Raw genomic sequence first — 15,914 nt, 5'->3', positions numbered from 1 at the left:
TGTGTGTGTGGGGGGGCGTCATATCCCCCTCATTCCTCCCAGGAACTGCACCCAATGTACCCTCTCCCCTGGTCCCCTGCATGGCTCTGTTGATCGTGTCCCCCTCTCCTCTCAGGCTGTGATGTGAATAAGTGGCTCAGTAACAGCAGGAGGATTAGCCAGCATCTGTGACTCACCCACACCACACCAATATAAATGGACAGACAGCCATGGACCAATAATACATGCAGCACTGCAGGGTGTGAACAAAAATTACATTCCTCCTCTCTGCCTCATCTTACTGTGTGGGTGTGTGTGTGTGTGTGTGTGTGTGCGTGCCTGCGCGCGCGTGCGTGTGTAAGTGTGTAAGTGTTTGTGTGTATATGTGTGTTTCTGTGTGTGTGTGTGTGTGTGAGAGAGAGGGGGGGCAGCAGACAGACTGAGAAAAAATCAGGAGAGAGAGAAATTGAGAATTGCGAGAGAAAGAAAGAGAGGTGTGTGTGTGTGTGTGTGTGTGTGTGTGTGTGTGTGTGTGTGTGTGTGTGTGTGTGTGTGTGTGTGTGTGTGTGTGTGTGTGTGTGCGAGAGAGAGAGAGAGAGAGAGAGAGAGAGAGAGAGAGAGAGAGAGAGAGAGAGAGAGAGAGAGAGAGAGAGAGAGAGAGAGAATAGTGATGCTTTTGATTGTGTCTCAGGAATGGAAATCAGGTGGTCATAGTCTTGTTTTCAAAGATCCACACAGTGACAAATGGAGTCATTTCACACATCCATCCATCCATCCATCCATCCATCCATGGCAAGAGAACTGTGACACATAGCCCAAGGCAGTCAGCAAACAACACTTCAAGCAGCACTTATGTAATATTGTTTCTCCAGAAGGGCGTTTGCTAAGATGAAATGCAATTATTCCTGCAGAAGGCTCCAGCTCTGTGTTGTTTGGCATGCGCGGTTACATAATAAATAAATGACTGGCGCGAAGAAGAGGAGAGAGAGTGTGTGTTTTCGTGGCACGTATTGTTGGGATGAAAGAAACACACCTGGTTGAAAAGGGCAGTGGGTTGTTTTTTTGTGAAAGCGTGAAAAGCTGCACGTCTACAAAGTCAACACAGCAGGAAGCAACTGGACTTATTTCTGGTCCAGACCATTTGCTTACTACTCAACTAAATGAAACATATTGACCTTGATGAAATGGATGAATGAATGAGAATATTCACAGTCTCCATTGCTGCTTATTCGTGTCATGTCATGGATATGTACAGTATCTCTGAGCCCATATGATGACTCTCAAGTGCTTTAACTTGGGAAGGTGCCAAGGCAGATTATAATTTTTTAACTGACTGAAGTTGTGCCATTGCCTTTATGTGTTGTTGCATGTTGAAATGACATTGCAAGCTGTGCACAGGGCCAATAGCGATGTTGGGACCACATGAAATGGTCATTTCCATGCTCTCATCTTGTGATAAATGGCTATAGCACCTGTCAAATGGCATTGAATTGCTTATACTGCCACATTGTACATTAGTGACACGAGTAAAACATAGTACTTTGTATATCTCTTATAATGTGTTTTCAATTTGGACATAATATGAAAGAAGGTCTTTGGCAGCTGTTATTTCAATGTTAATGACACTGTACATCATACAGTAGAAGCAATAAAATGAAGACATTGAATTCACATTCGCAAAATCTGGGTGAAAATGAAAATATGTTTGATGTAGGCCCAGCGTGCGTATACCAGGAGCAGCATGTCATCTCTGCCTTCAGAAAGCGTAGGCCTATAATTTGTTTTGATGGATTTCAAGTGCTATTCCGGTATGAGTAAATAACACAAACCGATCGTCCCACTGACTCATGTCTCTGCGTCAGCGCTTTCCATTTATTACTGATATGGCTCCATTAAAATAATGTACATTAGGCATCATTTTATTGTTCAGGTGTCGCATTTTGACATCCACACTAACAAATGGTGATGTAGAGCTGAGCTACACAAGGCCGTTGACAGCTTTTGGCCGCGCCTGGGACAAAGCAATTTGAGAGGCCCCCCCTAAAAAATACATACATTATAATGAACACCCGATCCTGCCCCCTCTCCCTGGGCCCAGCACAACTGACCCCTTTGTTCCCCCCATGTTGGCTTCCCTGGAGCTACAGGTGGACACAGATGTGATGATTGGGCCACAGCTTCACGTGTTGTTGGATAATTAATGAGGTTGCTTGTGTGGCTGTCTGGCTGCCCGCGTGCGTCGATGCACGGGACGGTACAGGACAGGACAGGACAGGGTGTGATTGTCCCCAGGCTTATTTGGGTTCCCATCTCCCCTGCAGCGTGCACCTCTTGTCATTCTGCAGAGCCATACTACATACAGAGGCTTTTGTGGCGCCAGTGGAACGCATACCAAACAGGTCTTTGTTGTGCCTTTTTTATAGGCTACCCCCAGTCACAGTTCAATTGACACTCCAGAGGCACATGACTCTGCTGGTGTGACGTACAGTGTCACTACAAAAGTAGAATGTCTCCATCTCATAAGTTGCATTCAATTTGTGAGCAGTAGTATTATCAGAAGAACAATGACAATAACAAATATGATATAGATATAATACATGAATATATATCTAAGTCTTTGTTGTTTGATGCTGAATAGAACATGAATATACTCAGGGTGCTTTGTGTGTAAGTCTAGCCAGTAGCCCCTTGAAACCTCCCCACTCCTCCTTCGAGGTGAATGTGAGAAGGTCTCGTCCTCTGCTGTCTGACGTCTGGGCGCGCATGAGGCACGCCGTGACGTCTGTCCTGGACGGAGGGGGCGTGTGCGCGCTGTAGTAAAGTCGAAATGAATTTCGCCTCCTGACCATTTGCAATACTGACACATGAGAGGGGAGGACCTACCGGCGTCCACGCGAGCCTCCATCAAGCTTAATGAAGCAGTTTCACTTAAATCCACATTCGGATTAGTTGAATAAAGCGGAGCTGTTCTCTTTAGGTAACCTGTCTGCTACCTCAGTCCATGCACCACTAGTGGACGTCTCTCCAGTACCAGCAGTTTTCCTGTTCATGGACCCTCACAATAACTGGACACTTGGCTGCCTATAGCGAATCAAAGATTTTTGAAGAACATACGTGGGAATACTCTAGCCTAAGAGAGCACCAGCTCTATTTACCTCGTAAATCACAACGGAGTAGGGTACTCCGGGAATCCAGCTCATCGCTGACTCAAGGCCAGCTCCGGTGTGCGGCAGCCAGAAAACTAGACTTCGGAGTTTCGAGCTGAGCGACCCAAAACGCCGTCACCATGCCGAGTATGCGACAGTCCTACACGGTCACCGTGCCCGAGGAACCGCCGGCGGCCGCTTTCCCTTTCCACAAACAGGACATACGTAGAAAGAGCCCGCAGATCTCCAGGTCGATGCTCGTGTCTACATTCGTCGGACTTCTCATTAACCAAGCCAAGGTGAGCATCGCAAACTGCGTTTCACGGATTCTTTAACGACTATGGCTTTTCACGAATGATAATAATGTAGCCTATAACGTGCGCGTTACATTGTAATGCGCGCTTTCACACAATGGCCACAGCAACTTATGTAATTCTGTAGGCTATGTGAGAAACGTGTCTTGTAGATGCTTTACTTCCCTACAACCTGGAAAGTCTTTCCATAGGCTTTCGTGCGTAACTGAAAGTGGTGAAACGTTTAGTTTTAAGTGCATCAAGGCAGTCGATATCATATGCAAAACATTTCATTGACCTTGTACACCGGGAGATCAGTTTCTCTCCGAGGACCAGTATTATGTATCCTAGGCTACGCTACACAGCGTCTCTAACTGCAGGGCTTGCTTGCACGCGCTGAGGTGATAACTTCGCAGCCAGCAAAGACTAAAAAGGCTGACGATATAATTACGGCACCTGCGCGCTTAGGTCCAGTGCGTCCAAAGCGCCCTTTGGATGCCCAAGTCCCATCTTGACAAGATTGCTGGCATGTGGGGGAAAATGCAAAACGCTTTCTATAGACCTATAGTGCACTATTCCGTTACGTAACGCATGCGGCTCAGGCTTTGACAAGCAGCCCTGTCTGCCTGCCATGATTCTCTTGGGTTTTGTGTGGATTTAAGTGTAAAGGCTTTGCTGTGCCCATTCCAATGGCTTCAAAGCTGGAGGCTCTACCCGGCCCGACATGATTGCCTGGCGGAATTTAGTTGGGTCAATACCGGTCAAGTCATGCTGGGCTGTGTTCCACTCCTTACAAACGGGTAAACATTGCATAGCCAATAACTCAGCAGAGGCCTTTTTGAAACAAGCAAGCCATTGCAACAACAGTTGTGGTGTACAGCTCCCATGTTAACTAGGTTAACCTGTAACTCAGTCCAGGGATGTTTTTCATTTCTGCGTGGTGACAGTCTGGAATTGGCCAATTTGGTTTGTGGCCCGGGGAAAGTCTCAAACCGTGGCCCCAATGGCCTCCATGTCATTTCAAGTATGGTCTTATGTGCGTTTGTGGCAAAATGAGAGGCATAACTGCAGACATTACTTTCTTAAAGTGTGATTATAATCCCCTGCACAATAACATCGCAAGGCAAAGTGTGTAAGGCCGGATACGTGTTCAGTGAGGAAAGGCACGTGGGACAAAGAGTTGTGGCCGTGTTGTCAAAGTTATGCTTTTGCTGGTACCAACCCTAATTTTTTACCAATAAACCTAATACAAGGCCCAAACCGGCAGACAACTCCCTCAAAAGGAGACCTGTGTATACTTTAAAGTGTTTGCAAACAGTGAAGGCCTTTCAAATGCCTAGTCTATGCCAGAATTAGGGCACACCATTGCATAAGAGAGAGAGAGAGAGAGAGAGAGAGAGAGAGAGAGAGAGAGAGAAGCAGCAGCAGCAGCAGCAGTACACAGATAAGCAAAATTCCCAAGAAGAATGTGCTTTATCAGTATGGCGCGGGATGACATCCAGGTTCTGCTGTGAAGTGCTGAGGGGTATGTTAGGCCCTTAATAAGGCACCTGCCCACCACAGTACTGTGCGCTCAGCCTGCACTTGATGACTCCATGGCCTGATAAGGATCCAGGTCTGATAGCACAAGGCCCTGAGGTGAGATAGGAAATTGCTATTTAATCTTTCACAAATGATTGATTCATTCAGGCAACACTTGGAGAGGTTGGTTGGATTGTTATGCAAATTAGGAAATAGGAATACATTATTTAAGTGGATTATTGCAAATATCTGGGCATAATTATATATATATATATATATATCTATATACAATTTATATATTTAAAATAGCTCAATATCAATAGTGTATTGAGTAAGTGGTGAGTATTTTATGCATGATTAGGTTGACCACCAACACCTGTTAGTGGTATATCTGGTTTTGACTGTGTGTGTACGTACACGTGCGTGTGTGCATGTATGTGCATGTGCCAGTGTGTGTATGCCTTTGCCAGTGTGTGTGTGCACTCATGCACATGCTGGTATGAGTGTGTGACATTTGTGTGAGTGTGCGTGCATGTGTGTGTGCATGTGTGTGTGTGTGTGTGTGTGTGTGTGTGTGTGTGTGTGTGTGTGTGTGTGTGTGTGTGTGTTTGATTGGCCCTGTGGTTGATAAGGAAGTCCCATAAGCAAGAGAGAGCGGTGCTTATTAGAACACAGTGTTCTGCACGGGCCCCTTTAAACTGGTGCCAGCCAATTAACACCCTTCTCTCTAGGGGCCAGGGTTGAAGTAGACAGCCAGCCCCTCTGGGGGCCCTGAGATGAAGTAGAGAGGCAGCCAGACAGCCGGCGATGGCAACAGCTGGCCTCTTCCTGTCTCCCTGCCACTTGCACAGGTCCCTCTTCCTGCTTCACATGGAGGCTGGCTAGTCAGCTGTGCTGTGCAGTCCTCTTTTAATGCCTTCAGACACAGCCACTGGTATACGTTTGTTGTTACCAGAATGGAAAGGACCAAGCTGTGTTGTATTACTAAAGATGCATTATTAATAATGTGTAATGTCATAGAAGTGTAATTATTACATAGTTCCACCACTGATGGAATGGTGGGCATTGCGAGACTACAAACCTCACCCAAAACCTGTATGGACAATCTCAGGGGGTTTTGAGAGATGTATAGGGAGACTGACTTGGTGCCTGTCGATTTTCTACATCACCACGAGTTTATCAACAAAATGGGTTGCAAAAACTATACTGAATGCAACTGCCTGTGCATTATGCAGCATTTTACGTCACTGCCTGTTTCAAAGCACAGCCAGCTCTCCTCTCCAATACTGATTAAGTGTGGATGAGTGAGTGTGTACTGTATATGTGAGTGTCTGTGACAGCACTTCCAGTAGTAGTAGAGTCCATGGCACCTTGACCCCCCCCTGGCCAGTCAGATCCTGCAAGCTCGAGTACCCTTTTCAGAAGCACTGTCGTCAGCAGACTCACTGATGCATGGCAGGCCCCTCTCTTTAGGCAGTCTCCAGGTGTTATATTTTCACTATAGCTTCCCGTCACTTCTGCTCCGTTTGGTCATCAGTGGGACAGTTGTCGTAAGCCCATCTGGACGCATCCAGATCGGGGAAGAACGCAGCAGCTCTGCTTTCTTTGGTCTCTCATTGACTACTAGTGTGACTACCGGACCTCTGGGGCCCTGCACATTATGGTTATATGATTAACATGCTCTCTTTCACTGGAAGCCACAGCCAGTCACCTGACTTTCTGTTCTGTAGCGGATGTTAATGTCTTCCTTTCCATGGTTGTCGTGTATGTGTACTTTTTTCTGCATGACTGCACGCCAGCTTAGCTGCCTGCAGCTGGCACAGTCCATTAGATATGCAATATGATGACTAAAAAATGTCTAAATGTACTTTCTCGTCAATTTGTTATGGAACTGGAGTTTCGTTTCACAAGACTCCACTGTGTAAACTAAAACATACAGATGTAGACATCAATGATAAATTAGACCCCCACCCACTCTACTCTACAAGTCTACTTCCTTATAATAATAATAACTTGATTTGTATAATAATATAATAATTTATATAACGTTGTGAGATTGGACCAAGGACTAAATAATGAGACAGAGGAGCACAGTTAAGGACTCCATAGAGTTCAATGGCTGCATGGGCCTAGTTCTAGTTAACCCGTTAAGACACGCCGTTATAAATTTGCTGTTACCAGAATGGCAATCACCAAGTCATAGTGCATTACTAAAGGCCCTGTGTTATGTCATAGCATTGTAGTTCTATGTTACTTAACATTTCAATGACTATTACAGCGTGCCACTGGAGGTACGGCTTGCATTAAGGGGCTACCTGGAACTATGTGATATAAATGTCAAACGCATACCATGGTATGGTTGTTTGTGTACCTGCCACCACCTGTCCCTGTTCGTAATGAGGTGTTGTGTTATGAGATTGAAGGACCTTGAAAAGAACTTCATACACGAATCGTGAACCTAGTTCTTCCGCTTTCACTGCTGTAAGTGTTAAGAATAAATTACGTTTGGTACGTGGGCTCCACCAGTCCCTGTGGGTAACATGGTCACTACATAACATGATGACCTTGAAGGACCTTGTCAACGCAACCATTCAGGGAATGTAGAGGCTAGTTTGGTGTGTCTGCTTAAGAACACACAGCTGTTTGGTGGTGCCTGTCTCTCCACTAGTATGTTACATGACTATTATTATATCGTGTGGTGTAAAGTGCACAACGATTATGTCACAAATCAGGAGGTGTACCGTGCTTACCCAATAAGATGCGAGAGTGAAAGTTCACAAACGCACTGCGTTCTACAGGTGTCAGCTTGGTTGCATCAACTGCAGAATGCACTGCTGCATTCTTGAGGCGTTCCATGCGCACATCGCATGCATGCAATGCATGTCTCTCTAGGTATGTGTCCGTGGGTGTGTTGGCATGTGTGTGTGACGAGGAGACAGGTCAGACCAGCTCCTGTGGGCATGAGTGTGTCTCCATGTGCAGAGTCACATGCCTCAGAGTCACAGGGAGCACAGTACGCAGACACACACACACACACACACGCACACACACACACACACACGCACACACACACACACACACACACACACACACACACACACACACACACACACACACACACTTGATGAGTTCCACATACCACAGCAGAATGTCAAACAATATGTGCACTCTTTACATCTCGTGTTTGAGAGAGGGGAGCGTAATAGGTTACATCGCTGTGTTTGTGTGTGTGTGTGTGGAGAGAGAGCGAGAGAGAGAGAGAGAGAGAGAGAGAGAGAGAGAGAGAGAGAGAGAGCAGTGAGAATCAATTCCATTTTCTGTGACCTTCATTCTCATTGGGAGGGCTTGAGAAGAAATCTTGGATCAGCTGAGAAACCCTGATGCCTGATTCACAGCTTGACTTTAAGTCCCGCTATTTTTCTGTCTCTCTTCAACAGAACTCCAAGAATGCCCAGGGCCTAGTTGGACTACGGAATCTTGGCAACACAGTAAGCACTCTTTTAGTTTTTATGAATAAAAACCCAACCCGCAAAAATATGCACCAAAGTGTGTCACAGAATCATCCGCCGACTACTATTATCATATGTATGCCAAGAGCATTGTGGTAATCAGCACACAACAGCACTATGACATAAGAGTAGCAACATGCACTCTTTCGTTTTTATAAACAAACATGTGACCTGCGAAAATATGGCCCAATGTGTGTCACTCACAGCATCACATGGTAATTCCTATGATTATGTACATGTCAACAGCATTGTATTCAGCATACAACACTATTCCATTATAACATTGGTGTACTCTTCAGTTTTTATAAACAAAAATCATGACCTGCAAAAAATAGGTCCCAATGTGTGTCACAGGATCATACGCCAAGTCTTATTGTCATGAGCATTGAGCATGTCAACAACGTTGTATTCACCAACATACAGCATTATAACATTGTTATGCCACTATAGCAACATGGCAACACAGAAAGCATGCTTAAATTTGTAAACAAGTGCAAGGAAATCCCGCACACTGTTCATTCCACCAACAAACTTTAATACAACGTTTCGGTCATCCGACCGTCTTCAGGTAAAGTTTACTTTACTACCAACTTTACCTGAAGAAGGTCGGATGACCGAAACGTATTAAAGTTTGTTGGTGGAATGGACAGTGTGCAGAATTTCTTTGCACTTGACTGACAACCCCGCTGGGATAACATCCTACGCACCTGCCCAACTACAGTGGTGTGCAAAAGCGTCATTATTGAACTAGTTTTGTAAACAAAAAGATGACCCGCAAGCATATGCACCAGTCACCATCACAGCATACGTCAATTCCTTTTATAATTTTCAAGTCAGCAGCTTTGTATTCAGCAACATGCAACAGCACTATTCCATTATAACATTGGTGTGCCACAGTAAGAACTTATCAACACAGTAAGCACTCTGTTTAGAAACAAAAATCAGGATCATACATTAACTCTTATTATCACACTATACGTCAACAACACTGTGTTTGACAACATACAACACTATTTTCTTTGTTATAACATTGGTGTACCACAGTAGCAACATGCCAACACAGTACGCACTATTTAGTTTTCATTAACAAAAACACGAGCTGAAAAAATATGAAGTATTACACTATCATGTGCATGTCAACAAGATAGCATTCATCAACATACTAAACCACTAGACATTGATAACATTGGTATGGCACAGGAACAACATGTCATCACATGTGCATTCGTATTTAAGATACAATGATTCTAAGTTATCTAGCGATAGCACACCATGACACCAACGTGCGTCATAATATTATGATCAGTTTATCATCTGTGCATTCCATTCCATATTGTAGCAATACCTCAACATGACATTAGAATGTAATTGCCTTGCGATCACATGACGCATCACATCATAATAGCAGGTGTATCATGTCTGCATTCGTAATAACATACTGTAACAATATCACATCATTGCATCGGAATTGTGCACATCACATCCTAACAATGAATGGGTGTATCATGTGTGCATTAGTAAAAACATATTCACAATATCCCATCATGGCATCAGAATTGAATAATTTCCTTTGTGATCATATGACACACATCATAATAATAACTGGTGCATCATGGTGTGTCATGCCTTTGTAAGCTTAAATAACATATTCTAACAATACAACATGGTGACATCTGGACGCTCTGTAATTGTTTCCTCCGTTGCTGTGCTTTCCCTCCTCAGTGCTTCATGAACTCCATCCTGCAGTGTCTGAGTAACACCCACGACCTGCGAGACTACTGCCTGAGGAACTGCCACCTCACTGACCTCAACAAGAGCTGCAGGGCCAAGGCTGCCCTCATGGACGGTGAGAGAGAGAGAGAGAGAGAGAGAGAGAGAGAGAGAGAGAGAGAGAGAGAGAGAGAGAGAGAGAGAGAGAGAGAGAGAGAGAGAGGAGTGTGCTGACTGGCAATGTGTGTGTGTGTGTGCGTGTGTGTGTGTGTGAGAGAGGCCAGTTTGCTGACTGGCGATGAGAGAGAGAGAGAGAGAGGATAGAGAAAAGGGGACGAGAGGAAGAAGGGACAAATGAAAGGGGGAGAGAGAGAGAAACAGAGAGAGAGGCCAGTTTGCTGACTGGCGATGTCAGCAAACCCAGCTTCAGGGCCTTTTCTTGCAGTTTGTCTAATGAGCTGTGCGCAGTGGGGTGTTAATGCTCTTCTGCTTTTTCCCTTTTTTCCGGGTCTCATTAGAGTTCGCCAAACTGACTCAGACCCTCTGGACGTCAGCGGGCAATGAGGCGATAAGCCCGTCCGACTTCAAAACGCAGATCCAGAAGTACGCTCCACGCTTCGTTGGCTACAAGTAAGTAAAGAGAGATGCTCAATTTGGAGATTTGCATACCACCCGTTTCCAGCACAAGGAGGTGTGAGACTGAGGATTAGGCAGCAGCAAAATTCTAAATTCGATTCCCCTTCTTTCTTTCTCCCTTTTTCTCCCCTCTCTCTCTCTCTCTCTCTCTCTCTCTCTCTCTCTCTCTCTCTCTCTCTCTACAGTCAGCAGGATGCTCAGGAGTTCCTGCGGTTCCTATTGGACGGTCTGCATAACGAGGTTAACAGAGTGGTTGGGCGGCCGCGGGTACCTGTGGAGGACTTCGACCACCTCTCGTAAGTACCAGTCCCACATCTGACCTACACAGCCTCCCACACTACTACAACAATTTTGGGGTTGCTGTGGTGCACTGTGCCAAGGCACCCTTACCATATGCTGGCATTGGCAATGGAGACTGGCAATGGAGACTGGAATTAATGGCTTGGCGGAGGCAACTTTGTCTCCGCGCTGCGTGCATCGCCAAAGTTCGAAGCCGCCGCCTCGCCATTAATTTCGTATAACCGGTCACCTCGTCGGCCGTTATCCCCTACATACAATACAACCTGTATTTATATAGCGCGATATCACAACTAAAGTTGTCTCAAAGCGCTTATTATTCCCTAAACCTCTCCAGCACTCTTTTCCTGTCTCCATCTTCGATTGTCCTGTCTCAATAAAGGCTAAAATGCTAAAAACAAATGTAGCATGTAGCAGCATATTGTCAGTATGTCAGTAATTTTGACTGACATGTCTCTTGTCTGCTCGGTCTGCTGTACTCCTACCTTTTTTTTTGGTAAATCGTTTTCTATTTTTGAATGCGGGGAACAAGTGAACATCGTCAAGTAGCACAACATTGCTCCTTGTATCTCTAACCTCTCACCATCCTTTCCACCCCTAACAGAGATGAGGAGAAAGGAGAGCGCATGTGGAGCAAGTATCTGGAGCGGGAGGACAGCAAAGTGGTCGGTGAGTAACTGCGGTCGTGTGACTGACTGCTTACTGCTGCCGTCCCTGTCATTGCTTGTGCAGCATGGCGATGGTTGGTGACAGCTTTTTCTGGAGCTGCATTTTAATGTGACGTCCGTGTGACACAGCTCTCATTTCCTCTTCCTGACAGATCTGTTTGTGGGACAGCTGAAGAGCTCGCTGACTTGCAATGAGTGCGGCTTCTGCTCCACCGTCTTCGATCCGTTCTGGGATCTGTCTCTGCCCATCCCTAAGGTTCGAACTACTAGGCTTTTTTTGACAGTGTGCATCTGTTTTTTTTTCCGCAAAGATACCGTGCATTATAATATTTTGATTTCTAAAAGTGTTACAGTATTTCTAAAGAGCATTTTTTGTTACTCTGCCTCGTAAACAGAAAGGTTCCAGTGAGGTGACATTGACTGATTGCATCAGACTTTTCACGAAGGAAGATGTTCTCGATGGAGATGAGAAACCGGTAAGGGATGTGTGTGTGTGTGTGTATATGTGTGAGAGAGAGAGAGAGAGAGAGAGAGAGAGAGAGAGAGAGAGAGAGAGAGAGAGAGAGAGAGAGAGAGAGAGACATATAAATGGTCTGTGTGTGTGAATGTCTTTCTATGTATTTGAGTGAACATGCAAGAAATTTACTTTACCCCTATTTTTCTTCTTTTCTGTAGATATGCCAGAGGTGTAAATCCAGACGAAAATGCACAAAGAAATTCACAGTCCAGAAGTTCCCCAAAATCCTCGTGCTTCGTATCCTTTCTTTCTACCCAGACAAGACTTGAATGTTCATTCTGCATTAGATGGAGATTATTCAGTTATGTGTTTAGTATTTAGTTATGAGATATATTTGATTTTTATTACAATTGGACTTAATTCTGTCAACATTTTTTTTGTTGTCCTCTTTGAAGATAATGCTGTGCTTGTTACTGGCGAAATTATACAGTATTTATTTATTTTTATTTAGTAATTAGTTTTGAATTAAACAATTTCATTAGAATTGGATTGTGTTAACAGTTTGTGTATTATGGCTCTGAGGCCATAATACTGTACTTGTCACTGTCACTGTGAAAGCGGTTGGACCTTGACTCTGGCTCCCTCTCAGATTTGAAGCGTTTCTCCGAGCCGGGACGTGTGAAGACTAGCAAGCTGTCCACGTTTGTCAACTTCCCCCTCAAAGAGCTGGACCTCAGAGAATTTGCGTCCGAGAACAGTGGTGAGTGCGACGGTCGGATCATCATCTAACAGCTTGATGGAAGAGAAATGTATTGCCAATAATGTGATAGACATAACAGGCATTAGAACAGCAGACTGCAATGTGCAGTTAAAACTAAAACATACTGATACCGACATTATCAATAACTTTGACTAATCTTTTTGTTATTTTGTTCCCTCTCCTTGTTTATAGCAACGGCTATCTACAACCTGTACGCAGTATCTAATCACATAGGGACGACGCTGGGAGGACACTACACGGCCTACTGTCGCAACCCCGTCCTTGGGGAGTGGCACTCATACAACGACTCCAGGTTTGTATTTCTACTACAAGAACAGAGGGCAGAACTGGGACTTTTTGTTTCCTTTAATCTTAACAAGATTATCCTTAATCAATAACAGGAAGAGATAGGCACATTCAACGCTTGGGCTTAATCTATGGTAGAGTAGTTTGTAGATGGCAGGGCAAAAAATGCATCCTTAGGGCTTAAACTAATCTATTTATTTACATGTATATCACCATGTCAGCTGATGCGTTTCGGCTCTCAAGTCATCATCAGTGCCTGTATAAGATCATCCTAATCATTATTTCAAAGTATTTCGAATGTATTTCTGCCACAGTGTCAAGCCCAAGTTGTAGAAGTAAAGTTGTATCAATAGCAAAGTTATTTGTCATGTTGCTAGCATAATTTTATATCAGCAGAACTCTGATTTCTGTTTTTACTGTCAAAAGTTTATCAATAGAAAGGAAACATGTTGATCTTAAAAAAAAAAAATTGCCAGCAGAACATCAAATCATGCCCGTGCAATAGAACAGTAAGAACGTAAGAAGATTCAAAACAAGCACAGCATTCAAACTATAATTCAACGTTTAACCTCCCTCCCCCTCTCCACCTCTCTCCCTCCCTCCTCTCTCCACAGGGTCAGCCCCATGTCTTCCAGCTCAGTTCGCAGTAGTGACGCCTACGTGCTATTCTACGAACTGGCCACCTCATCGCGCATGTGAGCAAGCTTGGGGGGGCTACTGTACCAGGCTGGGCCCTCAAGGCTATTGGGACTTCCTCACGAGCCACCAGCCTCTATCTCTGACTCCCCCCAGCCCCAGCTCTCAGCCTAGGCCCCAAACTGATGGACTGAAGCCTATTGAACCAGCTACAGTTTGCTACTATGATGGAGCAGAACTATCCGGAGCTTTCTACTGTTCTACAGTAAAAGCTCTTACTCTGGGACTCCCAAACTTAAATCCAAGGCCTCAATGACAATGAGCAGCAATGTGTCTGTCTCAGGCACATGAGAGACTCTTATTTTGGGCTGCTGGTACTCTGAACTACGTGCTACTACTACTTGACTGGTCGTGTCTTCTTCTCTCTTCACTCCCTTCCACACTCCTAGTCGGAGGCCGTCAATGCTCTGACACTGAGGGAGATGAGGACCAAGGAACCCTCTGTTTTCTCACCTGGGGACACACTAGAGCAACTAGTCTGGACCACCGGTCCGATGAACAAGCAGGACAGTGAATGTGTGTGTGTGCGTCCGTGTGAGTGTGTGTGTGTGTGTGTGTGAGTGTGCCGGTGTTTGTGTCTACTGACTTTTTATGTTGACTATCTCTATGCACTGTGCAAGAGGAGCGCTTAACAGCACAGCTTGGCCATGCTAAGTGTTTGGTTGAGTAAATGCCTTGTGGCTAAAGCTGATGGCTCAGCTCTCCCCTCCTCGTCTAATTTATCTAATTATTTAATGCTGCTTGTCGTAGCACTTTTTGTTTATTGTTTTGTTTTGTTTTGTTTTTTCGTTTGAAAAACCCTCACTGTGGCACAATAGATTGTCTCCTTACTCCCCCTGGTGGTGAAACCCTGGCGCAGGTCAGTCAGATAACTAACAAAAGCAAACACGAACAAAAATGAATCTTTTTTTATTCATATTGCACTAGCTCAGAGATTACCTGTACTACTACCATAACAAAGATGTCATTACAAAGCCAGCAAACCGGATGCATCTGTACTGCACTGTACTGTACGTTACGGTACTGTACTGTACTGTACTGTAAAGATATCTATAGTGTACTGTACTGTACGTACAGTACCGTGGTGTGTATGTGGTTTGAACAAACAGCCGCAGGTTTGGTCGCGTGACTCGTGTCTGGTAGTCCTTGAAGACCATAATAATGAAGCAGGGCCTGCACCTGAGGGTTCCCTTGGGAAACAAGTCCACACAACACAGCGCAGCGCGGGCTGGCTGGCATCTAATTGCCCTGAGAGTGCCTCAGTATCCACCACCGTCCCGTTCCCTTTTCCTTCTCATCATCAAAGCAACTTGTGGAGACTGGAATAAGTACTGTGGTGTCATAAGTGAAGTATTTTTTTGTGGGCTAAACTATTTAAATGTGGGTACCCTCGATTTCAACAATAAGGCAAAGTGCAAAAGTGTGAAGACTTAACATGATGGGGCTGGATGAAATGGGGTTTTTTTCTATAGAGAAGGAAAATCGTATTGTTCTCATATCTCAATAGGATGGATATTGTTGTTGTCACTTGTATTGGTTGAATTTGCACTTTGCCTGTTGTTTTAGTTTGGGGCCTGAAATGTTTCATGACGATGTGGTGTCACTCATGAAGGTGTTGGAAGCTGCAAAACCTTCTTGACTTTATTTTGAGAAGTCACTAGTGTATGTATATAAAATTAAATTGATCTATTCCGAGCATGTTGTATCTGAGTTTTTTTCTTCTTTCCTTCATATAAAATATTTCTGTTGGGTGGGATGATCGTCTTTTGACAGCAAGTCATTCTTAGTAAAGACAAGAGTATAATTTATTAATCCAGTAGCATACATACATAAATATATATAATGCACAAGACATTACACATATCATTTCACATATAGGCTACTATATATATTATATAGCACTGACATACATTTAACATTTCACACACACACACAG

General features: G+C 44.5%; 1 protein-coding gene across 1 annotated transcript; it reads left to right on the top strand.

Annotated features, from left to right (window-relative positions):
• Window positions 1-2,842: 2,842 nt before the first annotated feature.
• Window positions 2,843-15,668, top strand: usp2b (ubiquitin specific peptidase 2b). Its single transcript, XM_063203486.1, has 12 exons — window positions 2,843-3,424; window positions 8,377-8,427; window positions 10,171-10,294; window positions 10,677-10,788; window positions 10,980-11,090; window positions 11,696-11,760; window positions 11,912-12,015; window positions 12,155-12,235; window positions 12,435-12,513; window positions 12,866-12,976; window positions 13,169-13,289; window positions 13,897-15,668. Exons 1-12 carry the CDS (start codon window positions 3,266-3,268, stop codon window positions 13,979-13,981), a joined length of 1,203 nt encoding a protein of 400 aa, XP_063059556.1. The 5' UTR covers window positions 2,843-3,265; the 3' UTR covers window positions 13,982-15,668.
• Window positions 15,669-15,914: the final 246 nt, after the last annotated feature.

This window comes from Engraulis encrasicolus, chromosome 7 (genome assembly GCF_034702125.1).
Source record: "Engraulis encrasicolus isolate BLACKSEA-1 chromosome 7, IST_EnEncr_1.0, whole genome shotgun sequence".
NCBI classification, from domain to species: Eukaryota; Metazoa; Chordata; class Actinopteri; order Clupeiformes; family Engraulidae; genus Engraulis; species Engraulis encrasicolus.
The sequence above is the reverse complement of the archived record's forward strand: the minus strand, read 5'-3'. Positions and strand labels throughout refer to the sequence as shown.

What these genes read in the sequence shown, in the direction of transcription:
- usp2b (XM_063203486.1), top strand. Translation starts at nt 3,266, where the DNA reads ATGCCGAGTATGCGACAGTCCTACACGGTCACCGTGCCCGAGGAACCG. An exon ending in TTCTCATTAACCAAGCCAAG is followed by an intron (nt 3,425 to 8,376) that starts GTGAGCATCGCA and finishes TCTCTTCAACAG; the next exon opens with AACTCCAAGAATGCCCAGGG. An exon ending in CACTCATACAACGACTCCAG is followed by an intron (nt 13,290 to 13,896) that starts GTTTGTATTTCT and finishes CTCTCTCCACAG; the next exon opens with GGTCAGCCCCATGTCTTCCA.